Raw genomic sequence first — 17,821 nt, 5'->3', positions numbered from 1 at the left:
GTCCGGAGCCCCACACACAATTGAGAAATATTTGTCGTAAACACTGAGTTAATCTCTACTTACTGTTAAGCTCTCATAGAACAATTAACCTACTTGTGACGAAGAAAGCACCTTATGAGATTTAACCGTCAACATGTGAAGAAAAAATTAGAAACTTTTCCAGTTTCTTATAAAACTCAATGACAAGAAGCCAAAATGTGTAAACAAACTAATCTTCTTAGTGTGGTTTCCATCAGTGTACTTTTTAATAAATATGAAGTATCAAGTTGTTTCTTTTGATTTTTCAATAAAAAAATTAAACTTCAGTTATTATTTTGTTATACACGGATACTGTGTGTACATATAAGTGCAAAAATCATATTATAAAAAGCAACTGCAGAGAGAAACGATCTGCCCCCCTGAAAAATAGTTGAGGAAATATTCAACAGATTTCACCTGCTTACCAACATCAGTGCGCTCAAACATTTATTTAATTCAACGACAGTCAGCACGTACAGAAATATGAGCATATATGCAGCTCAAAACTGATGCATGTAAAAGGCCATGCTCAATAAAAATATGAAGGGTTAAATCTGTTGTTCTAATTTTAAGCCCAGTAACTAATTTTCAATACTTGTTTTTGTCATTAAATGGTGGATTCATCTTTTAAATGTGTCTACCAATTCATTTACCACTTGTTTTACTCTTAAAGTTTATTTCATGTACAAATGAATTTAAAGATGCTTTTCTTGACATGCAGAACTAAAGGTTCAACGCAGAGAATCAGCAGCAGATAAAATGTTGGCATGTTCAGGTTTAAGGACTTTAGATACCCTCAATAACAGTCTTTGCAGGAACAATATAGTTTACAAAACGTATATAATAATATTACATCAATTTAGCCAATGCTTTGTAGTACATAGAATTAATCAAATAAGCCAAACTGCTCCCAGTGCGAGAATTAGGTATCATTAAATGTAAGCTTGTTAAAATAATAAATAATAATTAGCAAGCAAAATCAGGAGCCTAATGTGTAAAATATGTTGAACAGAGCAAAATCAAGAGCCTACAGAGTACCATAAGACTTATTGTAAAAGGAATAAAGTAAAAATGTGTGAATATATTAAAGAGAGAGTTGCAACATGTTTACAAAAAGTAAAGACGTGTAAATAAAAATAACACGGATATCACAAACTGAATGTAATTATAATTTTTATTATAAAAGCAATTAATTATATGCGCGTAGTCCAGCCTCCGTACTCTTGTTGCTCAAAGAGAAGCTAGATGCATTTCAAAGGTCAGCTCAGTCATTAAACTGTAGCATCTTCACCAACACATCAGTAACATATTAGTGTGTATGAACATATAAATGGCATCACTTAAAGGTTTTCTCAGCCTTTACGTCTATAAAACATCTTAGATCCATTGTAATCTGGTGTGTAACGTGAACTGAGGTCTGCAGTTGTCCTGTTTTAGAGCCTTCTGTGCCTTTTTGCAAATTTTGCAGTTGATTGTCGGCTTACAAACAGAAATAAAGCAGCGTTCTCTTTATTACCCACATTAACACATACATGCAGGTAGCGCCATACAGGGAGGCATGCAGCGTTGACCAGGATGATCATCGGTGTCAGAGCGTAGTTTAACTGCCCCCGTCAGCCATGCTGTGTTTGTCAAAGAGGTACTCTGCCATGCCGCTCTGAGGGGCTCCCATGAGACGCAGGTTGGATATCCAGTCAGCGAGCTGTTTGATAGATTTGACCTGCTCATCCAGAAAATGTGTTTCTATGAAGTCACACAACTGCGAATAAAAAAAGACAGAATTTTTCACCTCATTAGACTTTCAGGTCCTCTGAATGAACATAGCATGACTGTAAACCCCCTGAACACCCACAGGTGTTTTCAGTTACTCTGGCTGATTAGACCTCTGCCTGGGTGGAAAGTGGGCGGGGCTTTGGCGAGAATTTGATGGGAATTTATGAGGTAATAAATGTCATAAATGCGTCTGCCACTAAGATGATAAAGGTGTTCATTGTCCCGCCTTAACAGGTGAAACAAAGCTAGATGTCAATCAATCACAGTTGACACACCCACAAAGTCCTGAGAAGAGGTCTAATCAACTATTTAACTGAAAACACCTGTGTGGAGACAAAGTCAGACTGCGTTAAGTTAAACTGCGATGGACCGTCTCTGGCAGCCGTGACGCAGTCTGCTGCTTACATGAGGATCCTCGTGTTCAGTCGCCATTTTCTGCAGGTCCAGCAGGGATTGGTTTACGCTTTTCTCCAGTTGCAAGCAGCACTCCAAAGCCTCCAGGCCGCTCCCCCATTCGTCTCTATCAGGTTTCTGAGATGGACATAAATAATTCACAGATTCAACTCCGGTGTTATACTGATTTTACAAAAAAATAACCAACGAAACATACACTTTTAACACTGTACAGTAAATATCAGTACACACCCTAATGTCCTGCAGAAAGATTCTGCCTCCGCGCTCGTTCTGCAGACTCATCAACTTCTCTGCGTGCCCACGCTCCTCTTTGGACTGTGCGTCGAAGAACCTTACAAAGTTTGGTAGGGATTTATCATCCCTTTCAAAATAGTATGCCTGAAAAAAAAAACATCAAAAATAAAAAAGAGAAAACCTTTTTATGTCTCTGAGTTTAGAAAACACAAACAGAATTGAGCTGTGAGTAAAGATGCACGTCACATGACCGGCTTGAAAGCATTTCTTACCATAGAGAGATAAACATAAGAGGCATAGAGCTCAAGGTTGATCTGTCTGTTAATCGCAGCCTCGCAGTCCTGGTGGAAGTTTTGTCGGATTTGCGAACTCATTTCTGTAAACAATCAATAAATGAGTGAACATGGGGTAGAGTGGGTGTTCCCCATATCAAAGATCAGCTGTTCGATCCCCTGGTCCACATGTCGAAGTGTCCTTGGGCAAGACACTTAACCCCCAAATTGCTCCTTGTGCTGTGCATGGGTGTGAATGGAAGTCACTTTGGATAAAAGCGTCAGCTAAATGTGATGTAATGAACACATTTCCATGGCACTCATCTGCAGGCAGTAATTATTGATTACTGGATGGACACATTATGACAGTGTAACTACAGACATGACACCATCACCTGACATTACTATTCTTCTCACTTAATATCTACTTGTGTCACTGAAACTCAGCACCTTTATGTTAACATGCTGAATAATGAAGTGACAAATAACTGTCATCTACCACTCGAAGGGTCAATTCACATAAAAAAATTAGTGAACTAGAGTGAATCTTATTTATGCCGATCATTTTGGATGTCCTTCTGCCTTGACCCTGATATAATGGAGGTGGATAGACTTAAAAAAATATTTATCTACATCTGAATTTAACAACTTCTCTGAGTAATCCATGTCATTAGGATGAGTTTTAATGGTACTACTTATGGCAAGCGGTTTTAACACTTAATAGCTACACTATGTACTGCAGATATCTGTCATTCAATTCTTCCTAGTCATTTCAGATATGCATGTTTATTGGGCTTTCAGGTCCAGATATCCACAATAACATTTTACATATCTATAAAGGACATCCTGAATATCTGTAATGTAATTATTACTAGGAAAAACTTCAGATATCCTAAATGAAATACCATTCCAGATACCCATAATGTAAATTTGACTATCCAAAATACATCTGACTAGTGAAAATGCCATTAAGGATATGTACAACTGCAGTTTCATAAGTAATAATTACATAACAGATATCCAGAATATCCATTTAAGATATCTAAAATGTTATTGTGGATATCTAGAACTGAAAGCCCAATACACATGAAGGGCATGTCATGTAAGTTGTACTAGTAAAAATAATGTTGTTGGTACAGAAATGACAATTGTAGATAGGAAGGATGTCATTGTGGATATCTTTCATTATCATTCTGACTAGCAAGTAATTCAATGTTGGCTAGCACAACTGGTATGCTGGTTATAGTCTGTATCCATATTGATCCAGACACAACTGACCTTCATCTCACAATGACTGACCGAAAGACTTTGAAAATTATATATCTCGTGTATTTAAGTTAAACACCATCGGTAACCAAGCTAAATGAACACCTTTAACACTCTTTATCTAACGTGAAATCAAAGAAGGAAAGTACCGTTAGTCCCGCTGGAGCCTAGCGTTACCCCTTGGTTACGGTTGCTAGGCACTGTTAGCTAGTAAATCTCCGCCGGTTCATCTCAGACCGTGCTAACACTCGCTACCACACGGCAGGTTACAGTTACCAACCGTGCATGGACCCGTTATGTCAAAAGTACCTGGTTTGTTGATGCCGGGCCTTTCACAAAACAAATGTCCACTGACAGAAGAGGGCAGACCGGCGGACGCTGACGGTACCTGCGGCCACAGCTGCAGACGCGCTGGGACGTCACAGCGTGAGGGGGAAGCGTCTTCTGATCATATGGATATTAGTGGTTTTTATGCATTTAAAGTTATTAAACAGACATGTGCAAAGAGGACTTGAGTCAGGTTTCACAGCACATGCTACCGGATAGTCTTTGGAACTGCAGCTCCATTCAAATTAAAGGTTGAATATGTAGAATCTTCATTAAAAGCGATATTTTAAATAACAATACACCCAAGGGGCGTTTTAAGAGGTACAGAATGAAAGTATTGCTTTTCTATAATTTTTTTTATGTATATTAAGTTTTGAATGAGTATTTTAAATTTGGGTGTGACAATGACTTTCTGTCCCGTTCTGTTTACATTGTACCAGCCAATAGCGTTGGGCATTGCGGGTTGCCTGTTGTTGGGTGCAGCTACTGTCAGCTGGCACTGGTGAAATGGAGTTTACCAATCCTGCAGCTGCTTATTTGTCCCAGCAGCTGAGTGACCGGAGACGGGCAAAACCAGAGTCAATATAGGCCGAGCATTCACTCCATGGACTGAGATAATGGAGTTCAACGGCATTAAAACACACGCTGAAATGGCTTTGTTCCTCCTTGATCTGTAAGCTAACTTTCATGTTTACTTAGCTGTAAAGGCTAATGCTAACTGTCAGTAAAACTCCTCTAATACTTGTTTTTATGGTGTGATTTGTCAGAGGGGATTTGTTCAAACAGGCTCTGGTCTCCTGTAGGCTACTGGACCGGGTCTGACCAGCCTGGCAACCTGAGTGGTGGAATTATTTTCTGTTGTTGCGACTACGATCTTGAGACACTAGATGGTGGTGTTCTGCTCATTCTTCATATTCAACCTTTAAGTGAAGAACATTTTACAAGAGATTATACTGGACAGATGAAAATTACTATCAAAGGCGTTTCCAGTTTTACCATTTACTTTTTTTTTTTTTAGATGTAATTGACAAAACAATCTGACCCCAAGGTCCTACAGGCCATTCTGTTATGTGCTGCTGGGTGACAGATGGCAGAGTTTGACAGGAAAACCACAGGTGGAAATATAACGTTATACTACAGCTCAAGTAAAAATGTCTGGCATAGCTTGCAGTCTTCTTCAAAACAAATTTCTCTCAAAAGCCCTGCACACCCATGATACATAACAGTTGATCACATTTGGACTGATCAGACCTCTTCTCAGGACTGAGCAACCCCCTTTCGCTTTGGCACATGGTGGATGGAAACTTACACACAGTGCCCTGAGCTGAGCTCCTATCAGCTGAAATAACTAAGTGTGCAGGGCCTTTAAAGCCACAGAAATGTCACGCGTTATCAAATTCAATCAAAAGCAACACCAACACATTTTCTCAACCATTTTAATGCACCTGAATAAATCCAAACATAAGAAATCTACGATCATTTACAGTCGGTACACACATGCAAATGAAAGTTTTTACTAATCACTTGGCAAAAACCTTCAAACGTTCATATCCCAATGGTTATAATACAAACCCATTTTCAAGTACAAGTCCAAGCGTGAAGCACCGATTTCACGTGTATCACCATGATATTTTACATACTAGTAAGAATTTTCCTAAAACGTTGAACGCTAAAACCTAAAAGACAGTGAAACATCCATAAAAATATGTTACTTTATTGAAAACAGACAAGATTTAACTGTATACAGCCATGTGTATCTGTGTCAGTGCCCAGACGTTACTTGCTTCCAGCTGGAGGAGAGTGCCACACAGCAGAGCTGGTGCGTTTAAAATAGCGAGGCTTGCTCTTGTAAAAGATGTTTTCCAGTTTCGGTGGCTCAATTGTTCCGAAGAAAGAGTCTAAATCCGGAGGGTTGAAGTACTGTTTCATAATTATCTGCTGCAGATTGTGACCTGAGGAGACACATTTAAACAGAAGGTTTTCATTTCAGACGACACAACATGAGATTAAAACCACACTGCGACATAAGCAACACCCCAAATAACAACAGGCACCTAACATTCATAATTATTTATATGGGATTGACCCAATTTAGAATAAGTCACAATAAAATTGACTGTTTAATCAGGTATTCATTAGTAGCTGGCTTGATGGCTTGATGAAAAGTCTTTGGAAGACTTAATGTTAGAGCAAGTAAACACCACACCACCCTGCAGAACAAGTGTGTTATTTTTGTTTGGTTCCAAATGAGGAGAAATCAAACCTCCGCAGACCTGTCCAGCATGGTTACACGTGCTAAGCTATGATTGGACACAGCTGGTGTTTGAGGGAGGTCAATTTCCACCGCGTGCATAACGAAACACACATTTCTAAATTGGATTAAAAAACAACTCAGGTATATGGAGTCTGATTATCAGAATAAATGCGTTGTGTTAATCATGCCTACCTTCTGCCCAAGATGGAATAGCTTTCCTTGGAGCGGACTCATCATCGGTAGAGTCGTCACTGTTTTGGTCCATCCCGTAATCTTCTGCACTTTTGGACATCTGAGGTTTTTTGTTGCCCGTTGGAGTGAGGGAGTAGGATTGTGGTGATTTCTACAGAGGACAAAAACACACACTATGAAGTTTCGTTCCAATGATAAATTACTGTGGGCCAAAATACATTATTTAAATTTACCTCAATCTCAATGGTCACATTGAGGCCGCCACCTTTTCCTACAGGCGTGCCGATCACAGAGCGCTGCAAAGATTAAGAAGAAAAGTGGTAAATATGTCTTTCACTACCGCTTGAAAAGCTTCCTTTTTAGTTTTAGGCATTTAGCACTATAATGTATATTTATTTAACTAGTGCACTTACACGTAAATACATGTGGCCACACTATTACGCTATTCCACTGAGCAACAGTGGTGTGGTGCAATGTGCCAACAAAGACGGGGAAGAAGAAGCTAGTAAACATGGATGTAAACCATGCTGGATTTATGAACTGCACTCGACGTGTTTGTCAGTCGTCAAGAATACATACAATGCACTTTAGTGATTAACACTAAATGTAAACATAACTTTTGTTGGTTAACAAGAAAACGCCACTGTTAAAAGAGAATACAGACAAAACACAGAGGCCATAAATTATTTAGGTAATGAATCATGTGCATTAACATGGTCAGTGAATAACAATCAGATATATTTACAAAAAACAAACTAACCCTCATCCTGCCTTACATGCACACATTTAAATAAGGTTCAATTCAAAAATGTCCACAATTATCTGATTTTGAGAGCGGCTGTGTTAAGGTTCTTACCTCGAGATCCACAGTCACATTCAGGCAGGCAGGAGGCTTCATTACAGAGGGGAGAAGAAAAAACAAGTACATTTATCATTAAAATACAGACCGCTACAGTATTATGCACTCTCAAATGTCTGGTCACCCAAATGTGGATCATCCACAGAAAAGGCAAAGAACATTTTGTATAGTGACTATTTGAAAAGTGTTCAAAAGCAAAGTCTTTGAATAATAAAGCAAAAAATAATAATTTCAACTGTCCACACATTTATATCAACCTTTTCTTTTGTTTACCTAAACTAAGTCCTATTACCTCCTGCAGGTTTACCTTTGCATCAGCAGCCTTTTTAGCAGCAGCTTCTCTCTCTTTCGCAGCTTTCTCTTCTGCAGCTAGTTTCTGCTGCTCCTAAGGGGAAAAAAAGCACATGAACAAGTCAGCTGAGAAAACAAAATAACAAACGCAGAATACAGCAACTTTCAGAAAATGAGTGGAGTGCTTCAGAGAGTTGTTTCATAGGGGGTCCTTGTGAAATTTGGTCAACAACTAATCTCTATAAAGAGATTCTGCAGAGGACAGAGAATACGTAGGCAACGGGACAAGATTTGGGTATGAAGAGGTCTAGTTTACGTTTGTAATTCTGAGATCGTCAACAACAAACAAAGTAGCTGAAACTCCCATTAATCTTATAATCATTAATGTCTCATCATTAAACAGGGTTTCTTCAGAATTCAACAAGTTCAATTTAAGACTTTAAGACCATTTTAATATAACATCAGAATTGACCAATAAATGTGATAAATCTGTTTCATTTTTGGGGTCTAGAATCAACACTTTCCCGTTATAAGATGAGCTTCTTAGCTACTGTACAAGTCTGATGGTGTTGACTCAAAACAAAAGGAGGAGGAAACTGAATAATGCAATGCTTTCCGATATTTTAAGATCATCAAATCCCCTGAATAATTGACTCTATTTCTTTACACTTGCTTGCGTTGTTTTACCAAGTTTCTCTGTTGCCTTTTGGACAATAAATATATCAGTTTTAAAGGGCCGTTCTCAGGAGTCAGTTTCATGACTGTGGATTCTGATTTCTTACCAGTCTTCTTTTTTCCTCAAGCGCCCTTCTTTTCTCCTCCAGGTCTCTCCTCTCTTTCTCTCTTGCTGCTCTCTCCAGTTCCCGTTGCAGAGCGAGAGCCTTTTCTTTTTCCACTCGCTCCCTGGAAAACAGGCATTACGCAATTAAATGAACTCCACCGTAAACACAAACTTCTTGTTTATCGTCTTCTTCACCAATGCAAGTTTCAGTTTAATACACTTATCACAATGGAAAGATAATTTGACTACTTAGTTTCGTGAAGTACTGATCGTGGTACTTTTGTTAGGAGTATTAAAGACAATAGATAACCTTTCAGCAACAGCTTGTCGCTCTCTCTCCAGTTCTCTCCTCTCTTTCTCTCTCGCTGCTCTCTCCTGTTCTCGTTGCAGGGCGAGAGCTTTTTCTTTTTCAACGCGCTCCCTGAAAAAGAAACATTTAGTCAGAAAAACAAACTCTGGCGTATCTGCCAATACTGGCTCAGTATTTAACCCTTTTGTAAAACATGAACAAACAAGAATGAATGCCATATAACTTTTCTTTATTATCTAGTTTAACATCTAGTCATTAAATGTTTTCAGGGCTAAATTATGTGGTGTCAGATCAGTGCTTAGACTTGCATACTCGCCAAAACGGATACCAGCCTTTTAGGCAGCATCAGAGGCATTTACCATACTGGCATCTGTAAACACTACCATTATGTAACTACTGTTAGGAGACAATAGATAACCTTTCAGCAGCAGCAAGTCGCTCTCTCTCCAGCTCCTGCACTCGCCGAATTTCAGCCAGCTTACGAGCTCGCTGTTCCTCCTCCTCCTCAGCCTTCCTCTTGGCCAGCAATTCCTGCTGCCGCTTCTCTTCCTCCTTAAAGGAAAAAAAACACACACACCAAGAAAAATCAGATTGCAGTTTGTAATGGCAGAGAAACTGAAAATGTTTAGTGCAAAAGTTATCCCCATTGTTGAGGTAATGTGATGTTGGTATTTAATAGTGGCATTTGCTCTATGTATTCCTCAATCAACACAACTATGTGTAGCAGCCCAGAAACAATTCAGCAACAGAAATTACTACATAAATTAATTTTAAAAAGTTTTCTCACTGCTTGCTGAATCTTTTTCTTTTTAGCCTCTTCTTCCAACTTCTTTTTCTGTTCCAGCTCCTCTTGGCGTTTACTGGCAGTCTTCTTCTTGGCCTTGTCATCTGCCACACGCTGCACAAAGAGGCACAATGCCAAATATTAGTAAAATGGGTTCATCACTTTTGAGGTGAACACACTGAGACACTAACTTTATTGTATACCTTGTCATTTTTCTCGTCAATCTGAGCCATTTTTTGCTCAATCTTCTTTTTCTTTTCCACCTCCCTCTGCTCTTCCTTCACTTTGGCGTCACACACTCTTCTCAGCCTTTCCTCCCTCTTCCTATTGCGCAAAATTTAAAAGGTTAAAAAAACAAAACAATATAAGAATACATAACTAAACAGTTCAGAGTCAAGAGGTTGGGGTTAACCTTTTAAGTTCGTCCTGCTTCCTTTTCTTCTCCTCCTCCATTTTCTTCATTCTTTCTTCCTCTTGCTCCTGCTTCTTCTTAAGTGCTTCTAGTTTGTAACGCTCTTTTGTCTGAGAAAAGAAAACAAACAAAAAAAAAGGATTTAGGAAAATTGTGTTCTCACAAAACAGGCCACTGTAATTCTAACACATTGCAGCAGTCGGTCAAAAGAATTTGGAATAGCAGGTGGAGTTTATTCATGTGGAAACATATCACCACACCAGTGGAGTTGACGGATGAAGCAAAAATCCACCCTGACAGACTTCCTGCTATTTCCTTGGTCTTTAAATTAGTCTCCAAACTACTGTGTTGACAATTTCCACAGACTAAGTGTAAAGAAAGGCATTTCTAGAAATCACGTTTGTGTCCCTTTAAACAAGCTACATCACCCAGCAACATGTGGCTACAGTCATGTGATGTCTGCGGTATCTAATGCAACAATAAGTTTATCATTATTTTATTATCATTACCAACAAGTGTAGCTGAATGTCATCTAATTACAAGAACAAACAACTGATAAAACCCGACCAAGAGCCCCAGAAGGGGACAAATACATTAGCACCAGTGTGTTTTTGTCACCCAGCGAATCTTAATCCACTGACACCAGTTTTATGAACCACACAACAGTGACATGTCCTCTGGTTCAGATGGATTTTTACTTCGTTTTATACCGTACTTCTGATAAAATTGTGTTTTAAAGTCAACAAACAGTGAGGTTACCAGAGCTGTTTTAGATGGTTTGAGGGATTGTTAGATTCAAAGATTGCAAAGAATGAGCATTAGTGACCCCTGGCATCAGACGCCATCACCGAAAGAGCGCAGTTTGGGGTGTTATTGAAATACAGTAGCCCCTTTCACAATGAGACCCTGCAAAATTGCAGGGCTCAATTACTGTGACATGGCTTCTGTCATTTATTTGTCTTTCTGTAGAACAGGGTCTCAACTCTTAGACTTTGAGGGATTTATCCGGGAACGTTGCTGCTTCTGTGTGCAATAAAGCCCAAATTTGACAGAAATGCTTCTAAATCTTGAGATGCCAAACTGTCAGGGCCTTAATTTCAGCTCTGACAGAGCAATGTGGTAGTGTGAAAGGGGCTTATCTAAAGGTATGTTGTGAATGAGGAGACATGCAATCAAGTTGCACAATGGGATATTAGACAGTGACACCATCAAATGCCCACAAACAACAGAGTGCTTCCACATTACACTTACCACTATACCAGCACTCAACTGGGGAGGGGAGAAAAAAAACATCCAAATAAGAGGACCGCATAATTTAACAACTCAAGAAAAACATAAGCCACAATATCTGATATATTATTAGTTTAAGAACACATACTCATTTTTAATATTTCCGTTTCAGTTTAATGTGACTTTTTTATGTTTACTTGTGCTCTTGCAAGTTCCAACATGTTCTAAAAGATACAAAAGATCATGGCGTCAGGGATTCACGCAAATGAAACTGTAAATGACAAATGATGCTATCATACGCCTGGCACGTGTAATTATCAGCACCCCCAACCACCCCCTCAACCCACACTTCACTCTACTCCCATCTGGCCACAGATATAGGGTATTAGACCAGAGGAAAGCACATTTTAAAAGAAGTTTTGTCCCCTCAGACATCACAACGCTGAAGAAAACTATGTGCGATCATGGCTATGTGCTATCTATATGTTGTTCTGGGGATATTTGGGAAGAGGGTCTATTTCTTATTTGTGGGGAGAAGGTGCGTTATCTGTTTTATCTGTATATGATGTCCATGTGTTGTTCCTATTTAAATGTATGCTGCCATGAAAACTAACTGACTTGTGTGAAAACTATTAACCCTTTGGGGACATTAAAGAACCTAATTCAGTTCACATGGAGAGTTATGCAGATACCACACGTCTGTTTTGAGTCAGAGGAGTTAGTCAGAAAGTTCAGATGCCTTGATCAGTAGCAGCAGTAAAATGGATACATTTTAAATCAGCAAAAATAAAGCAGATCAAATGCGATCCTTACTTTACTGAACTCTGTTTAGTCTAACTCAGCCTGCTAGTGTTGCAGTTGGGCTCCACAGTGCGAGCAGATCAGCGCATGATGAACTGCCTTACCTTTGGATCAATCTTCAGAGGAGTGGTGTGTTTAATGAAGGACTTGATAACACCAGTCCGGCCGAGGGAAGATGGAGTCATCATGAGCATCTGATTCTTCTGCACAGTGTGGAAAAAGGGTCTCATGTTGGGTCTAATTGTCTATGTAATAAAAACAAAAGAGAAGACGTTAGAAAAGATTACTGTTTGATCCCCTCGTTATTTTAAAAATATCCCAGCAAGAAATTTTCATCTTACACTGTGGCTTTTCTTTGGAGGAGAGAATCTCTTTGTGGGACTTTCCTGTACAGTATCTGGTGCTTTGCGTTTGGTACTCTCACGTGAACTGAAGACACAAAAATATTTATTTTTAAAAGAAAGAACACAATTTATTTAACAGTCTTCCCAAGTTGATGTCGTTGAACGGCACTGCACACAAACACACACACAGCACTCACCTGCGACCTGACTGGGATGTCTTCTGCTTCAAAGCGGCTGAAAAACATGACACCAAGTAATTTGATTTTCATTGAACCAGAAGTATCAACTAAAATCTACTAATCAAAAACAATTCATAAAGTGGCATGGTCCCATACCTGTTCTCTTGTTGGGAGTGGTCATTGTTGGTTCAGTGGTAAACAACGATGAGGATGCCACCGTGGCAGAGTTTGCAGCCACTGATCGAGTAATGCGTCCAACAGACGAACGTAAACTCTGGTTCATCTGGATCTACATTAGTTTGACGCAAATAATGTAAAACAAAAATATTAGCTGATCGATAACCAAAGGATAGATTCAATTGCAGTTTATCGCATTAAGAAGCAAAGACATATCCATACCTCTGGATTGTTTGTGCATTCTTCGGCTGCAGGATTGTCCTCTGTGTCTGCACTTACAGCTTCTAACACGCTATCAGAGTGAATAAATGAATGAGTGGGAAACACTTCCAAACAAAGAACATTTAATTGCAGTCACGTGGCTTAAAGAAATTTACCTTACAAATAGTTTAAATTCTAGACACCAGATTTTTCTTTTCCATTAAGAAGTCAATATATTCACCCATGCAAAGACAAACATTAGTCATTACTCACGCCTCTCTATCGCCTTCCTCTGCAGAGTCCACGCAAGAGTCTTCTAGGATCACAAAAAAATGACCAAATATAACAGATTAACATGTGTGTGTGTGGAAGAAGGTTGCATTTGATGTAATAAACCAAATATGGGTCATTCTTACCATCAACGTTGCTGCTAGATGTGGAGTTGCCCATGCGAGACACCTTCCTCTTAAGCATGGAGCGGCGGGAGGCTCGGCGAACAGACTCCTGTGTCATACTGTGACGAAGACCAGCCAGCGAGTGACGTAGTTTGAGAGAGCACCGCGCAGAGCTCCGCCGTGAGCTTCGAGCTTCGCCCGCTATTGCAATCTTAGCAGCCGTACGGCCAGGAGAAGGTTGCAGATTTTTAGCTTGCTCAGCAGACAGTCGGTCTGAGGAAGAGATGCTGACAACAACCTCTGGCAAGGGTATCGTAGGTGGGGACTGGGCAGTGCTGCATATGTTGTCCGGCGTGTCTTCTGCATTGTTCGCCTTGTAGTTTATATCCATGTCTTCATCCATCTCTACCTCCTCCACCAGCTCAGGCTTCTGGTTCTGTTCCTCCTCAGTTTCAGGGCTGATGTGTGACTGGCTCACATCCTCTGCTTCCTCAGGCTTTGTTTGTTTGTTTTTGCGGGTGGTGCGTTTAGGCTGTGTTGTTGTGTTGGCATCAGAGGTGGAAGCTTTGGGAATGGTCTCTTCTTCAGCAATGAAGTTTAGCGATTTGACAGAGGAGCCACGGAGGTTACTGCGTTTTCCCTTTGAAAATCTGGACAGGAAGAGTTACAGAGGCACATGTTTAAAACGACTCAAGTTTTGATGAAATGTGACACTGTTGCCTTTATTAAAACCTTAATGAAAGCAACAAACCTTCGTCTGGCTTGATTTTCTTCCTGATGCCCCAAGGATACACGCTTCCTGCGACTATTCTTTTTCTGTGATGGTGTTTTGGGCATTAATTCTGGTTCAGCATTAAAATCTCTGAAATAAAAATGAATTCACTTGTTAAACCTAAAAGACAAATCCAGATAAAAACAATAGATATTTGAAGATGGAAACTTGTGGAATAAATAGCAGACCAAACATTGTTAAACATATTTAGTGGCTTTTCATGACATGACTTCAAACCTACCTGGAGAACATGCGGTTGGCCTCTTGTTGGATCTCCTCAAGCCACACCATGTGGACATTGTCAATGTCACTGATGAATTCTTGGGCTTTCCCATCAAACATCTGCATGAGGGATCGTACAGATAATAGTACGGAATTCATGTTGACGGCCTGGGGGAAAGATTGGACCATTAAATAAACAAGTTGGAAAAGATTTGATGGTGAGTAAAAACAGGTTGACTGAAGAATCACTATAGAGGCCAAAAAGGTTGTTTGTGTTTCAAATTTGGGTTTTCACAGTCTGTAATTTCTTTTTAGCACAACTATTACACCCACACCAGAAAACAAAAGCCAACAAAATCATTTACACGGTAATGTATCAATAACTTACCAAAAAATACTGCATCTAATATTGACATTGTCAACAACAACAAATCTTTGATGGGGAAATCTTTGTTTTTTATGTGAATTGACAACTACACGTTTACCATTTATGCTTCACATAGGAAAAATATCATCTTCCATTATTACTACAATGTAAAAATGTGTGTGTGTGTGTGTGTGTCATTAGTATGCCACAATTATTCCCACGTACAAAAAAAGAGAACAAGCATGACTCCCTGTTTAAGTTTAATCACAGTGTTACGAGGTTTACTCTCCTTTAACATCACTGACACACAATTCAACCTTACTAGACAGACAAAATGTCTTTTCAAGTGACATTTTGTGCAATAATTTAATTTCAGTGAATTTTATTTTACTTGTATTCTTATCTCTACTTTTATATATTTAGCTAAGAGCTTATTGTATATTGTCTATTGTTCACCTTCTATTGTTTACTGTTTTACGTTCTATATTTATTAAGCTTAGAGTTTATGTTTATCTTATATGTATCTTTTTCTTTACTTTCTTATTTTCTACACGTGTTCTGTAAGCTGCTGGATACCAAAGTCATCCCAAAAGGATCAATTAAGAGAAGTCTAAATCTAAGAGTTATATTCTGGATAAAAATGCTACTTTAAAACGTTTTCAGAATAGTTGGACTTTGCAAAGTTTAATTTAAAAGTAATACTCTTCTCATAGTCACAAAGTACCAACGTTAAGTCACCTATTCCTGTTTTGTGTTGTCATGTTTTAGTGTTGCAGTCACGTCTGCTTTCCTTGTCTTTGTAAATTTAAACGGCGCATGCGCAATGTCCTGTGGTTTGGTGGATTGTTTGGACTGTACTTTATTTAGTATTTGTATTTACTAACAATGCAGTTTACAAAAACATCGGTCTTTTTAATGTTACAGCAGCACTGACACGTCTTGTTGCCGTCACCACAGATTACATTACATACGTTAGACGACGTGAACAGAATTAGCTCACGTTTCCCTGGTAACACGTTAGCTTAGAGCTAGGGGATGTGTCACCAGTCGGACGCCGTTCACTGGTGTTATCCCTATCCGGACGGATCTGGTCTGCCGTAGTTTCTGGTCTTTTCGAGTTGCTTTTACTGGGTGGTCGCCATCGAAGTGCAAGTCGGATCGATATGCACACTTCTAAGAATCCACAAGTGAAGTTTCATATTTGTACATGAGCATTTACATGTCAAATTAGTAAAATAAAGTGAAGTTGATGAGAGAAAGTAATAAGAAGGTTTGGGCGACGCTCAGCCTGAGCGGCTCAGGTGCTGGTTTACATTCAAAATGGAAATTAAGAAGACTTTGTGTATACTAGAGCTGTTAAAACATGTTTTATTGTGGAGGACTGATGTATGGTCCTGGATGTTTTGACAACACTGATGCTAATGTGGACGACCAGCAGCTCCCAGTGTTTACGACGAGGAGGTCGGGGTGTCCGACTAGGGCCGAGAGTAGCACACGATTAATACCGGTGTTAGCGTCTTTTTGACGGCTATTGTAACCATACAGCTAAATTAGGCCGTTAAAACGATGTATGGTTATAACGATAATACGCTAGGTTTTAGTTTAACACTATTAAGTTAACTCAAAGCATTACACCGTCATTTATATGCGTAGGTTAAACAGAAAGTTTGATAGAATTTAGACAAAAACTGTCCGGTTGGTGACACAGTTCCGCTAACAGTTACATGGAGGCACACTGAGTAATTTAACTGATTTAACTGCCATGTTTTAACACTAACGGCTATCTTAATGTACCGACGGAAGCTAATATTGAAACGTTATTTGCGGTCAAAACAAATGTCGTTACCTTTGAAGTGTCGAGTCTGTGGAAGGGGGAACCGATGTGCGTTGCTCCGCTAATTTTAAAAAGCTAAATCAATCGCATACTGACTGTGAAAAGAAGTGTTGTTAAAAGGTAAAGGAGTTCCCACTTCTCTTCACAGCTCGCGTGTTAAAACCATCAACTATCCGCTGTCCTTCTTCACTGAACCGCTGAAACCGTTTGACTCGTTCAAAACTTCACCAGCCAATTACAGAGGCGAAGCTCAGTGACGTCGGGAGGGGGTGCTCCATTTGTTTCTTCGTGACTGTCCGCGAGGGCGTTTCGCAACAGCAGCGAGCCGCGGAGTGTGGAAACCGCTGACAGGTGAAGACAAATGGAGCGAACCCAACGGAAATATGGGGCGGGGTCACAGCGCTGCTCAAGATTTAAATCGACCAATCGATGCTTGGCAGGATTTCCTCCGACCCGCCCACCGGCTTCACCCGCCTGATGTTTTGTTTTTATGACAGAAAACACTTAGAAATATATTCTAAGAAATCCTGAAGTGGTCTGGTTTGAGAGGCAAATGTTGTTTATATATATATGTGTGTGTGTGTGTGTGTGTGTGTGTGTGTGTGTAGATTAATATGATGACCTCTCTCTGTCCTTTGATACATCCCCTCTTTCAGACCGTTGCCCCTGGAAACAAAGCGAAAGGACGTCTGAAGTTGCCCCTTTTCGACCAAGACATGTTGAGGGCCGGTTTAGAGCCGGTGCCCAATCTTGAACCGGTTCTTCCTGTTTCGACAACCGACGTACCGTCTTTTGCCCGGGAAAACTGGCTACAGAGCGGCACCAACTCTTTTCTGGTCTTGAACCTGAACCATAAAGTTTTGCATAAATGATTTTAGAATTTGTGCCTTTTATTGTTGTATTTTTGTCAAAATGAACAACTTTTCTAAATAGACATGTCTTCTTTAGTATGCTTAATCAACAGAGAAACACAGTTTAAGTAAAAAATGTTAGTTCACAGTTATGCACAATAATTACACACAGTTCCTTATAGAAAATCAAAGAAGAGAAAGAACTATTAACTTGGCCAGCAAACATAAATAATGTAATAATAATAATACATGTAAATGCCT

General features: G+C 39.5%; 2 protein-coding genes across 3 annotated transcripts; both read right to left on the bottom strand.

Moving 5' to 3' along the window:
- Nucleotides 1–1,618: 1,618 nt before the first annotated feature.
- Nucleotides 1,619–2,813, bottom strand: fth1b (ferritin, heavy polypeptide 1b; the record flags this gene model as incomplete). Its single annotated transcript, XM_083916035.1, has 4 exons — nucleotides 1,619–1,777; nucleotides 2,197–2,322; nucleotides 2,437–2,583; nucleotides 2,712–2,813. The coding sequence occupies 4 exons, from the start codon at nucleotides 2,811–2,813 to the stop codon at nucleotides 1,619–1,621; spliced, it is 534 nt and encodes a 177-aa protein (XP_083772161.1).
- Nucleotides 2,814–5,860: 3,047 nt separating this feature from the next.
- On the bottom strand, nucleotides 5,861–16,856 carry incenp (inner centromere protein). 2 transcript variants are annotated; one of them, XM_083917368.1, is made up of 22 exons: nucleotides 16,722–16,856; nucleotides 14,528–14,676; nucleotides 14,266–14,376; nucleotides 13,536–14,164; nucleotides 13,393–13,435; nucleotides 13,141–13,210; nucleotides 12,898–13,030; nucleotides 12,760–12,796; nucleotides 12,560–12,647; nucleotides 12,323–12,463; nucleotides 11,439–11,456; nucleotides 10,188–10,297; nucleotides 9,979–10,099; nucleotides 9,779–9,889; nucleotides 9,410–9,543; nucleotides 8,992–9,102; nucleotides 8,683–8,803; nucleotides 7,917–7,994; nucleotides 7,607–7,642; nucleotides 6,984–7,046; nucleotides 6,751–6,901; nucleotides 5,861–6,256 (listed from the first exon to the last, which is right to left on the bottom strand). In XM_083917368.1, the coding sequence occupies exons 2-22, from the start codon at nucleotides 14,665–14,667 to the stop codon at nucleotides 6,081–6,083; spliced, it is 2,622 nt and encodes an 873-aa protein (XP_083773494.1). In that variant the 5' UTR covers nucleotides 14,668–14,676; nucleotides 16,722–16,856; the 3' UTR covers nucleotides 5,861–6,080. The 2 variants fall into 2 exon arrangements, with proteins under 2 accessions (XP_083773494.1, XP_083773495.1); XM_083917369.1 differs by lacking the exon at nucleotides 11,439–11,456.
- Between the last annotated feature and the right edge of the window lie 965 nt (nucleotides 16,857–17,821).

Source organism: Echiichthys vipera (assembly GCF_963691815.1).
Source record: "Echiichthys vipera genome assembly, chromosome: 7".
Taxonomy (NCBI): Eukaryota; Metazoa; Chordata; class Actinopteri; order Perciformes; family Trachinidae; genus Echiichthys; species Echiichthys vipera.
Note: the sequence above shows the minus strand (reverse complement) of the source record. Positions and strands in the feature narration are given on the sequence as shown.